General features: G+C 42.5%; 1 protein-coding gene across 3 annotated transcripts in view; it reads right to left on the bottom strand.

Moving 5' to 3' along the window:
• Nucleotides 1–12,404, bottom strand: part of ARPC2 (actin related protein 2/3 complex subunit 2) — a 33,632-nt gene that overhangs the window by 2,046 nt on the left and 19,182 nt on the right. For all 3 annotated transcript variants that reach the window (XM_036253574.1, XM_036253573.1, XM_036253575.1), the window contains 5 exons: nucleotides 10,652–10,838; nucleotides 9,913–10,006; nucleotides 3,666–3,792; nucleotides 1,783–1,883; nucleotides 1,460–1,560 (listed from right to left, as the gene is read on the bottom strand). In XM_036253574.1, coding sequence (XP_036109467.1) covers nucleotides 1,460–1,560; nucleotides 1,783–1,883; nucleotides 3,666–3,792; nucleotides 9,913–10,006; nucleotides 10,652–10,838 — 610 coding nt within the window. The remainder of the gene's footprint in view (nucleotides 1–1,459; nucleotides 1,561–1,782; nucleotides 1,884–3,665; nucleotides 3,793–9,912; nucleotides 10,007–10,651; nucleotides 10,839–12,404) is intronic.

Here is a 12,404-nt window from a genome sequence, read left to right as displayed (position 1 = left end):
GGAAGGGGAAGCTGTAAACTCCAGGATGGAGCCAAAGTTCTGGAGGGGCAATAAGAACATGTGTGTCTCAGCACATATACCTTCTTCTCCCCCCCCCCCCCCGCTTCCTCCCCTCTACGATAGGCCACAAAGCTGCAGAAGGAAATGATGCTGCCATTTTGTTGCCATGGTACCTGGACACCTCTCTAAGCAGAGGATCTGAACTGGCTGAACACTACTCCTTAGGCTCTGGGCAGTAGGCATAGAGTTACTCCAAAGAAAGACCTCTGGTACCAACTCTTAATGAGATGGGAAGTCTCTAAAGCCTTTGCCTAAAGAGGTCAGGGGTGACTAACTGCTTTCTGATGTTTCAGAGGTTAAAAGCCCTCTGCTCAGGCACGTTAAGAGTCAGATATCCCGCCCTGGCCAGTTTGCTCAGCGGTTAGAGCATCGGCCTGCGGTCCGGAGAGACCCGGGTTCGGTTCCCGCTAAGGGCACGTACTTCGGTTGCAGTTTTTCCCCGGCCCTGGTTGGTCGTGCGGGTGGCAGCCACTCGATGTGTCCCTTCACGTCGATGTTTCTCTCTCTCTCTCCCTTCCTCTCTCTCCCTCCCAATCTATCTGTAAAAAAAAATGGAAAAATATCCTCGGGTGAGGATAAAAAAAAAAAAAAAAAAAAAAAATTTAAAAGAGTCAGATATCCCTCTTGTCCTGTCAAGTGGCAGCAGAAACTTGGTAGAAGAGGCCTCTCTTGCCAGAGGAGGGAGCTTGAAGCCTTATGCACACACTTACCAAAGGTTACCTGCAAGAGTACTGGGTGTTGGCAAATACATTGGCTGTGAAGGATACGGGAGGCTTAGCTCACCTCAATTCTTTAATTCAATGGGCACCAAAGGTAGCAAATAAGCACCTATTACCTTAAGAACAGGATTGCCGAAACTTCACCAGAGGGGAACCAAGGTCTGGACCTTGCACAAAGATCTAAATTTCTAGGCTCTAGATCAAGAGGCCTCTCATGCACACATGCACAAATCAGCATCCCTGATAAATACAACTTCTCCATGCAAAACACTTGCTGAGAAGCAGACCAGGAAAGATACTGGAGGTGGGGTGGGGGTGGGATGTGTGTGTGCGTGTGTGTTTTTCCAGGCCTATTTACTCAACTAAATGTTGTTAAGTAAATTACTCCTTCTCCAGGAAGACCTTGAGAAGGACAAGACTTGACCTTTCAACTCAGTCCAAAGAGAAGAAAGATTATCTGGGTAAAAGGTCCTTTTGTTTTTCTTCTAGCTCACAAACATGTGGAAACAAGGAAACCCAGCCCCACCCATTCAGGCGAAAAAAACCTGTTCATTGCATCTTTAGTCTGTCAGGTAGCTCAGGCCCAAGCCTGCTGCCTCACATATAGCTAGCTACAACACCCACTGCTGCCTGCTCGGTGAGCTCAGAAGATGTTCCTGCTGTGGGCCTGCCCTACTCACGTGATTGTTTTCATTTCTTTCTTCTCTGCATCTGGGCGAGCCCGGTTCAGCACCTTGAGGAAGTCTGATGTTTTTGCCCGCATACGTGTGTGAATATAGGCCTGGGGGCAAATACAACAAGTACTGAAGCAGAGTCATGTTCTAGAAAGACAGCTTTGCTTTCATTACAACTTATCAGGAAGGTTTGGAAACATACACCCTGGGATTGACACAGGGCCTTGCAGGGAGGTAGGAGACATATATCCAGCTCTCTGCTATGGAGAGTGGTGGTGGAGGGAGAGATGACCCAAACATAGGAGCTGAGATGCTGCAGTTCCTCTCACCTTAGAGCACTTGATGTGGTAGTGCAGGTAGTCCCGGAACGTGTGGATCAGGTTGATGGTGTTGTCGCGAGCGCTGGCATTGGTGTGACGAGGGAACAGCACTGGGGGGGCACACGCAGAATGAGTCAGCATGTAACACCAATGTCAAAGGGTGGGAAGACCAGTAGCTCACAGTCAGTTCCCATCTCCTGCTTAAGTACAACCCACTCATTTCCTCATGCCCAGGCTGTCAGAGCTTTCTCCAGATAGGGAAGGGATAAATACTTTAACCAGGGCAGGTGCCAGTGACTGCAAGTGGAGGACATTGAGAAAAAGGAGCTCATGGTAGAAAATCGAGCTCCTGAAAGAAAGGGCGTGGGTGGGCCTGACATTCATCCCAGGTCTGGATTCTGTGGCTGAGCACTTCCAAACATGAAAACCTGCTTGCCACATGCCCACTAGCTCCTGCCTCTGCAGCTCAGCTATCTCTCTGAAAGGTGATACTGCTATCTGCTAACTTTGGAGACAACACTTTACCTTAAGAAATCAGGATTAGGAAACAAAGCCTGCCTGTCCTATGTCCTTGGTGCTGAAGTAGAGTAAGGCTGCAGAGAAACTAGATTCCAGACCACACCCCGTATTCTTGTGGTGAAAACCAGACACTAAAGTGTTATAAGGACTTGAACTCTCTTGATGAGGACAGGCAGGAGGGGCTTCTTTGGACAGGGGCTGAGAAAAGTCCCACCCATGGCACTGACCGCCTGAAGACTGTGCAGGCACTCAGCCCTCCGCGCCTGCACCACCCTCTGCTGCCTGTTGGCTTCTTGAATCCTCTCTATTTCCTGCACCTACTCTACTCAGTGGTCTCACCATCAGTAAAATCCTGAGTATGAAGTTTTGCTGAAATGAAAAGGAATACCTCATAAGAAAGACAGGACCCCCATGTCAATGTGCCCTAAAAAGAAGTGACCACAGCCCTGGCAGGTTTGGCTTGGTGGTTAGAGCATCGGCCCGCAGACCAATGAGTTCTGGGTTCACGTCCATGTACCTTGGTTGTGATTTGTCCCCAACCCTGGTTGGGTCGTGCGGGAGGTGGCCATTCGATGTGTCCCTTTCATGTCAATGTTTCTCTCTCTCTCCCTCCCTCCCACTCTATCTGAACAAGATGGAAAAATGTCCTCAGGTGAGAATTAAAACAACAAAAAGTGACCACCAGAATAGGATAACTACATTGTACAGAATCTAAGATGCTCATGACAATAAGTTTACCATCATATTATGTACCGTATAGAGATATGTCAATTAAACTGATATGCCATGAATGTATGGAAGCTGCACCCCAACCTCAAAGATAGTACTATGAAAAAAAAAGTGTAGCTTAGATTTAAATCAACACATCATCAATAAACTGGCACACCTTAGCACTGAGGTAAATATATGAAAACTTCACAAAAGGAGACATTTTAGTAGCATTAGTTCTAACAATAAACCAAGCCAGCTCACTAGGCTGAAGCAACTATAAGAAGGGAAGATTGGAATTTCTTCAGTGGAAAAGTGAAATAAGTGAATCATGGCTGGAGCTGCAGCCTAATACCAAAAAGCCAAGAAACACCAAATGACAGAACTCCCACCCAGCTGCTTAGCAATGCTTAACTCCCAACACCTGACATCCGAGGGAGGCTAGGATTTAAGAAAAAGAGGAAAAAGGAGAGATGATTACTGTACATGATCTGTAATTAGTGTCTTGTGACATCCCCTCTAGTCCTGGTGATGGCAATAGGAACAATTTGGTATGCCTGCTTTTGCCCTCCTCCCTAACATTTAACAAAGGTCTGTCTAGGTGAAGCAGTCTGCAGCATAAATGCATCAAAGGTACACAAACATGGCAATCCCACCCTGCTTACCGAAGGTAATATAGCCAATGTTGTCACCCACAGCAGCATCAGTGTCTTTCAGCTCCAGAGGAGGTTCCCTGTGGCTAAAGAGGACCTGTGGGGCTGTGTGGCTGGCTCTGCGTCCTTCTTTGAACTCCTGCCAGGATAAAGCAAAAAGCAAACAAGAGAATCTGGTGTAAGATAAATAGCAACTTATGCTATGGAGTTTGCCCTATGAGGTGTGACCTTTGTTAGCCCTCTGGACCAGCAGATGGCTAAAAATAAACTATACCTAATGTGAAATATTACAATTGCTGGCTGCTATTGATGCATTTCAGATTCAAAAAGAAGAAATCACAATATACTAAACAAGTCCAATATTCAAAATGTGATAAAAAGTACTGTTGATCCTCCTCCTTCCTCTTGTTTTGGACTATCATAGGTGATAGATATACCTGAAATTAAACAGATGACGAATTGCAAAGCACTGGGAGAACCAGATTACATTTAAGATAAAGGACTATTGCTTAATAGTTTTGTTGATTCAATGTGAATGAAAGAGGCGATATTTTTCAGGAAATCTTTAGAATTTCTGGATGAATGGAATCCAAGCTTAAGCTTTAAGTCTTAACTCCTTTTATCTTTGTATATAAAGCCCCTGATGAGCTGACCAATTTTTCATTACTCCCCTCACCCTTATCTCCACTTCTTCCAGTCTCATGAATACAAGTCTTGTTTCACTGAAACATCTTACATTCTGTTACTATTTAGAATTCATCAATCAGTACTTTAGATTAAATTTAAGCTGTTCTTGGGGGCAAGAAGACAACAGAGTTATAAGAAGCAGGGTTGTCTTAGTGTTTAGTGAGACAAGGGGACCACGTGACATGAGAAGTGAAAGCCTGGTATTTAATTCTGGCCCTTGAATGGCCCTGGACCAAACAGCCACCATGCTGCATAAGAGCTCATGGCCCTTAACAAAATGAGCCCACCCATCCTTATCAAACTACAGCAAAAACAACCGAGGATAAGACAATCAGCCATTCCTTCTCTGTTCAAATCTCAAGCTTTCCAAATCCATACATTCTTGTGTAAATAGATAAATGACACAAGGCATCTCTGTCAACCCAGATCTGCAGGAACTAAACTAGATTTTCCAGCAATGCCAGTAAGACCAGATGATCCAAATTCACTGAGTGATGGCAGAGGGAACCAAAGACTTACCAAAGCATGAATTTTATGAGCACTAAAAGCATGTTTAAACAGCTGCTCTTCTACTGCGCTCAAATATGACCTCTTTTATAACGCCATCTCAGCAGCCTGGGGCAGCTGGCTGCTGTCTGTGGCATTCCCATGTCTTTCCTACAAACCTCTACTATGATACTACACTATTCATTAATGCAGCTGGCTTCCCTACTGGGTTGTGAGATCCTCAAGCCAAGGATTCTGCTTTATTTCTCTCTAGCAGAAATATTCCCCTGTCCTTCATAGGCGAGTGCTAAATGAAAGAAAGCACTTCTACCCTAGCTAATGTCATTCCAACCTAAAAGAAGGAGCATAAACTATGTTTCCATTTGGAGGTAAGAATAATACACATTGATCAGCAAGCCCCCAGCAAATTAGTGGCAAAGGAAGGATAATACCTGAGGAGCTCTAATGCCTAGCCTGGGATCTCAGTTGGTGGAAAATTTATCAACATAGCTGCATTAGGTTAGCTCCCTTTTGAATTTTGTTCTCCAAAGGAAAAATATTTGGAACGACAGAAAAGGAGTCAAGATCATTCAAAACAAAAATTCCTAAAGCAAAACTCCAGAGTTTGCCCATCTCTAGAAAACACCTTTCATTCTGCAAAGGGGCTGGGAAGTTTTCTAACTTCTATTGATTTCACTCTTCAGCTCCAGGGGAAAAAACAGAACAGATAATAACTGTCTGCGCCAGCATTTTCTTGAGTTTAGTAAGCTTCTAGAAGGCTCTTATTCACTTATAAATGTGGCATTCACACCCAGATGAGGTATTTATAAATCTGAGGTGACTCATCACCATTTCATTAGTTCTGTATATAGAAAATAATTCATTTAAGATTTAACAAATATACAGTACTTCTGAGTTGAGACTATCCTTTAAATTTCCCATCTTTCTCTTTGGTTCTCTTAAATAACACTTAGAAACCAACCAGCCATCCTGGCCGGTGCTACTCAGTGGTTAGAGCATCAGCCTGAGCACCAAAGGGTCATAGGTTCGATTCCCAGTCAAGGGCACATACCTGGGTTGCAGGCTTGATCCCTGGCCCCAGTCAGCACATGTGCAGGTGGCAACCAATTGATGTCTCTCTCTCCCCACCCTCCTCTTTCACTTTCTAAAAATCAATGGGGGAAAAAAACAACAAACCAACGAGCCAACCAACCAACTCATCCAAATAATTTCCTTAGTGTCTTTATTACAAATATATCAGCAATACTGCCTTTTTTCTCCCTCTAGCTAGGATGTCTTGAGCATCACAATACTGTTTTCCCTCTTCTATCACAGCACAATTTATTCTAGAAATTCAGAATAAATCTAAATATCCCCAGAAATTTAATGTATGATACAGGTACATCTTGAATCAGTAATATAAACATAGGGTTTTAAATAATCGCTACTGGGTCTAGCAGGCATGGCTCAGTGGTTGAGCATCGACCCATGGACCAAGAGGTGGCCAGTTCGATTTCTGATCAGGGCACATGCCTAGGTTGCGGGCTTGATCCCCAGTGGAGGCTGTGCAGGAGGCAGCAATTGTGTGTCTCTCTCAATGTTTTTATCTCTCCCTCTCTCTTTAAAAATCAATAAAAACATATTAAAAATAAAAAAATAAATAATCGCTATAGGGACCAGTGGGTAGCCATGGATGGATAAATGGATCCATCTTTCACATTATACCAGGAGAAACTCCAAACAGAAAATAAAAAGATTTATGTATAAAATGAAACTGTAAAAATTCTAGAAAAAGAATACAAGTCAATTTCTTTACAAGCTTGAAGTATGAAAGGAGTTTCTAACTATGACTCAAAATCAAGAAAGCCATTAAAGACAAGACTGATCATTTTAACTACATATTAAAATAAACTACTTCTACATGGGGGAATAAAAAGCTCATAAAGTCTAATGACAAAGAGAAAAAAACCTGCAACTCTTATCACAGACAAATGGCTAATCTCCCTAGTATATAAAGAAATTGAGAAGATCAATAACCCAACTGAAAAATGGGTAAAGAACATAAAGAGACATCTCACAAGAAAAGAGAAAAAAACAAAAATCTTCAACGTAAGATGTGTGGACCTCACTCAATAGAACATAGATATCATTTTTAAGCTATCACACTAGCAGAAATCCAAAAGTCTGACAACACACACACTGGGGAAATGGGCATGCTAATACATTCTAGGTGGGAGGGAAAATGGTACAACCTCTGTGGAGGAGAGCTTGGCAATATCTACCAAAATTACTGAATCTGGCTCTATTCCCAGGTCAGGAAAATATCCTATAGATATAACCACACATGTATACTAGGTAGCAAGGGTCCTCAGAGTAAAATCTTCACAACTGCCTAAAGAGGCAGATTGTTCTGTCTTATCCCTGAACATACAGAAACCAGTGGTTTCCACGTAACTTTTCTTAGTTACCAACTTAAAGATCTAATAACATGGAAAGATTCTAGTTTACCGTACTCCAATCTCCAAGTGTTGTTATTATTGCTTTTCATGGAATAAGCACTGAAGTGATGACATCTACCAGACTTCCTCTTTGTGGGCATACATCAGCTTGTATGCCTACAAAGATAATGCACCAAAGCCAAGCACCAGACCATTTCTGTGAATGGGGACTGAAAACTCCCTGTCTTTTTTCTACAGGCAGTAAGCATCCTTCAGAGTCTATCTGTGAAATGATAAAAGCAGGAACTGTGTTCTGACCAGGCTGGAAGTGCATGCTGGCTTGGGAAAACCCACAAAAGCCCACAGCAGGCAGACTATTGACCATGAGGGACTTTAAACCATGTCCCAGGTCACAACATTCTATGCTAGGCATCCACTGTTCTCCTTTCTCCTAGAAATTTAAAATAACTAGGCCCAGGAAAATGCTCAATGATTTATTTTGGGGAAAAACAGCAAAATCAGTCTAGGTTTCTGTGGTCATTTCAAATAAGTTACCCTAGTCTTTGAATTCAGAGAGGGAAGCAGGGCAGATGGCTTCAAAGCACAGCCCTTTCACATTCCCAGACACCGTATGTGCCTGCATGGTGCCAGGCTAGTCACTAACTAGAGATACTGTTGAAGCAAAAATGCAGAGACTTTGTTTTCCCTTTTAGACAAGTCCCCTACCACATGGACTCTGAGAGAGGGGTTTACATTCATATACACAAAAAGAATACACAAAATTCTCCTAGGGAACAAATCTCCAGTACACTCTCCAAGATAAGATCTGTTTAAAGTATAAAAATAAGTTAAGATGTCGCCTGGAATAAAATGGAACAAGATTGGTAAAAACCAGCCAAATCTAAATATATACTTTATAGCTTTTAAAATTAGTTCGTCAGTCTGGATTCACCCCAATTTCTGAGCTACTGCATTTACTTCCCCTGTCAATTCTGCATAAAAACACATGAAGTGGCTGTGTAGAGGCTTACATTTTGGACCCAAGATATACATATATATTCTCTCTCTCTCTCTCTCTCTCTCTCTCTCTCACACACACACACACACACACACAGAATTTAGTACTCTCAAATGCTGGAAGTATCAACATTCCAATTTTTCTGCATAGGGACTTAAAAATTAGAGTTTCTGGTTTATTAGTCTAAACACAAAAGCCATGACAGATGGATCAAATTGAGATCACTTATCAAGATTCCCCTAGACATTTAACAAAGTATACTCACTATATTAAGCACAACTATCTTTCAACTCTACTTGGCAAAAAAAAGATTCTGTCCCAGAATTCTTTTTTTTTTTTTATCCTCACCTGAGGACATTTTTCTTCAGATAGAGTGGGAGAAAGGGAGGGAGGGGGAGAGAGAGAGAGAGAGAGAGAGAGAGACAGAGAGAGAGAGAGAGAGAGAAACATTGATGTGAAAGGGACACATCGAGTGGTTGCCATCCATATGACCCATCCAGGGCCGGGGACAAACCGCAACCGAGGTATGTGCCCTTAGTGGGAACCGAACCTGGGTCTCTCTGGACCACAGGCCGACGCTCTAACCGCTGAGCCAAACCAGCCAGGGCTCTGTACCAGCTTTTTTTTTTTTAAATTTATATTTTGTTCAGATAGAGTGGGAGGGATAGAGAGGGAGAGAGAGAGAGAGAGAAACATCGACGTGAAAGGGACACATAGAGTAGTTGCCACCCGCACAACCCAACCAGGGCTGGGGACAAACTGCAACTGAGGTACGTGCCCTTAGTGGGAACCGAACCCGGATCTCTCGGGACCGCAGGCTGACGCTCTAATCACGGAGCCAAACCAGCCAGGGCTGTACTAGAATTCTCAAATCTCATTACCCTGCCAAGGAACAGAATGAACATACAAAAGTTTTTTTTGTTTTTTTGTTTTTGAAACTTTAACCACTGTACTAGATTTTGAATGCTGAGCCATCTCAGAAGAAACCTGCCTGGATACCGCTTCACCAATGAGCTCGCATGTCCTAGAGCCAGCAAGTGGTTAGCAGATAGTGTGACCAAGCCACAGTAGTGTACTGTATCAGACTCAGAAATCCAATACAAAATGTCTGGCTGCACCTGTACTTCCTTGCTCTTCACAGACGAACTTCTTGTGAGGGAGGCACTCCATGGTGACTTTGGTCAAACCCAGGCCAAATCAGTTCAACAACTCTACCCTATTAATGCATTACCTACTACTTAAGAATTTTCCATAGACTCTATTCTGCAAGACTTGAGGACTAAACCAAGTCAAGAATAGACCTTGCCAGAAATTTGAGACACACAAGAGGACAGGAAATGTAACCAAGCTTTAAAACAAAGACCCACATGGCAGAAAGGATGCTTAATGGTTAGCCATACTGTTAGTATGTTTAATACTCAAACCACCCTCTACTCCAGCCCTACAAAGGCTAAAACCACTAAGAACAAGAAAACATTCAGTGAGTTTGATGGGGACTGTTTAATTAAATCTTCCACAATTTCCACCATCAACAGAACTGCCAGTTCTCTTTTCTATGCCTATTGGTGGGTTTTGGTGCTAGGGTATAAATCACCATGCCATGGTTTGCCCCAAGATGTCCACTCCATACCTGCATGAACACCTTTCCAATGACCACATCGTCGTCATCCTTAAACACTGTGCTGAAGACTACTGTGACTCTGTCCTTTTTAGACTCAACATACCTGAGGGGAACAAAACCCATGAGAGTAAGTACAGAATCAGAACAGGGTTTTGTTAAGAACTTGATCTACAAGTGAAGTAGGAGGGTAGTCATAAATTTAATTCATGTAACGATGTGCCCAGTGAGACTAAGTAGTTATGGCCAACAAAGTCCATATAATAAACACATGGCCTAAGAGTGGCAGGAGATGAAAATCACCAAAGTAGATGTTACTAACTTGCCTATGTGGTATGAAATGGAATCTAAAATTAGTGATTCTCTGAACTCCACTTTAAAAAATTTATTTCTTTATATATGATGAGATTCATAGAATGAAGATGCTCTAAGAGTTGTAATAACACAGAACCTATGGTCTCCTTCTGCTTCCTGATTATCCAGGACATGTTACTGAAGGGGACTCAGAACAGTGGTGCCTTAAAGGAAAGCAATGGGTTCTCCTTTCATCTTTTGCCAACTTTCAATATCTGGAGATTAGGAAAGTGGGCTCATCCCACCCCCACATCATATATCCTGGCTAAAAGAATTTATAAGAAGGACACTTCGGGGGGCTCACACAACAGAGTCTAAGGTTTGACCTAGATGTATGTCTTTTGGTAAGTGCATGTGACAGCCACACCCAGGCTTCAGAACCAAATTCTATACTCACATGGTCTCATCATCCCTATAATGGATAACTGCCCTGTTCTCTCCTTCCTTGCCCTCTTCTTGGAACTGGAAGTATTTCTCAAAGACAGAGGCAAAACAATTTCGTTTCAACATGCCAGCCTGATGTACAATGGAATCCTTGGATGCAGGCAGATTTTCAAGGTCGTATAGCAAAGAGACATTGTATCCTGGAGGAAAAACACACCCAACAGTTACATTATTTAAAAAATAACAACAACAACAAAAAACCTTCCAAGTTCTCATGACATTTTATTTTGTCTCGGTGATCATACTTTTAAACCTGGTAGAATGCTATTCCCGTGTACTTCATACAAATGAGGTGAAATAAAATCTCAATGCTTAAGTATTTTTAAAATATGTTTTCATTGATTTTTTTTAGACAGAAAGAAAGGCAGAAGTAGAAACATCAATGTGAGAGAGATACATCGATCAACTGCCTCTTGCATGCCCCGAACTGGGGATTGAGCCTGCAACCTGGGCATGTGTGCCCTGACCATGAAGGAATCAAACCGGGACCTCACAGTCCATGGGATAATGCTCAATCCAGTGAGCCACACTGGCTGGGCAAAATCTCAATTCTTCTTTTTTTTTTTTTAAGTCCTCACCTGAGGACATTTTTTCCCACTCTTTGTTCAGATAGAGTGGGAGGGAGGGAGGGAGGGGGGGAGAAATAGAGAGAGAGAGAGAAACATTGACATGAAAGGGATACATTGAGTGGCTGCCACCCACAAGATGAACCAGGGCCGGGGACAAACTGCAACCGAGGTACGCGCCCCCAGCGGAAACCAAACCCGGGTCTCTCTGGACTGCAGGCCAACACTCTAACCGCTGAGCCAAACAGGCCAGGGCAAAAATCTCAATTCTTATAACATCAATGTTAAGTATATATAGCTAATTCACAAATGCTATGCAAAAATTTATATCAATATAGAAGATGACTAACTACAAATAAGGAATGAGAGAAAGCCATACTCTGGGAACTTTGATTAGAAATTTACTATCCTAGGCACAGTTGTGAAGGGGACTATATATGTTATCAAGCTATAATGAGCTACATTTTTCTCTGAGGTTTAATGTGCCAAGTGCCAACAGCTGGGTAGCTTTTTGATAATAAAATATACCGCCTTATGTACCATTGCAAATCCTTTGTGGAAGGAGGCAGGATATGGAAAAATCTAGAAATATATCTATATACATCTCCAGTAGCTTTTATTTGTACACAAATAAAAGTAGTTTAAAATATTTTACTTCTTTGATCTCCATAAGAATTCTTTGAAGCAGGCAGCTCTGATATGGTTATTCTCATTTCAGAAGGAAAAAGAGGTTCAAATAGGCAAAGTGCCATGACAAATGCAGCATGACAGAGGGGTAGAGGCAAACTCTATCTTGAGCTGAACAGAACTGGATCCAAATCCTGGCCTTGCCACTCTTATGACCTTGGACAGATAGCCTAACCTCTACAATCCCTACATCTGTTAAAAAAAAAAAAGGGAGTGGTGGGGGGGTTTGAGATGGAGGAGACTGTTGGGAGACTTAAGAGAAAGTACAGTATTTAAAGTGTCTGGAACACCATGAGTCATCAATAAATGAGGCAGAAAAGGACTGAAATCCAAGTCTGCTGACCACTACACTATACTAGCTCCTTACAGCATACTGAGTACATATTCCAGCAAACAAGGCTGGCACACTCGATTATATAATGACATGATTAATAGGTGCCCAAATGCCTATAG

Source organism: Molossus molossus, unplaced genomic scaffold (assembly GCF_014108415.1).
Source record: "Molossus molossus isolate mMolMol1 unplaced genomic scaffold, mMolMol1.p scaffold_m16_p_11, whole genome shotgun sequence".
In the NCBI taxonomy this organism is placed as follows: domain Eukaryota; kingdom Metazoa; phylum Chordata; class Mammalia; order Chiroptera; family Molossidae; genus Molossus; species Molossus molossus.
The sequence above is the reverse complement of the archived record's forward strand: the minus strand, read 5'-3'. Positions and strand labels throughout refer to the sequence as shown.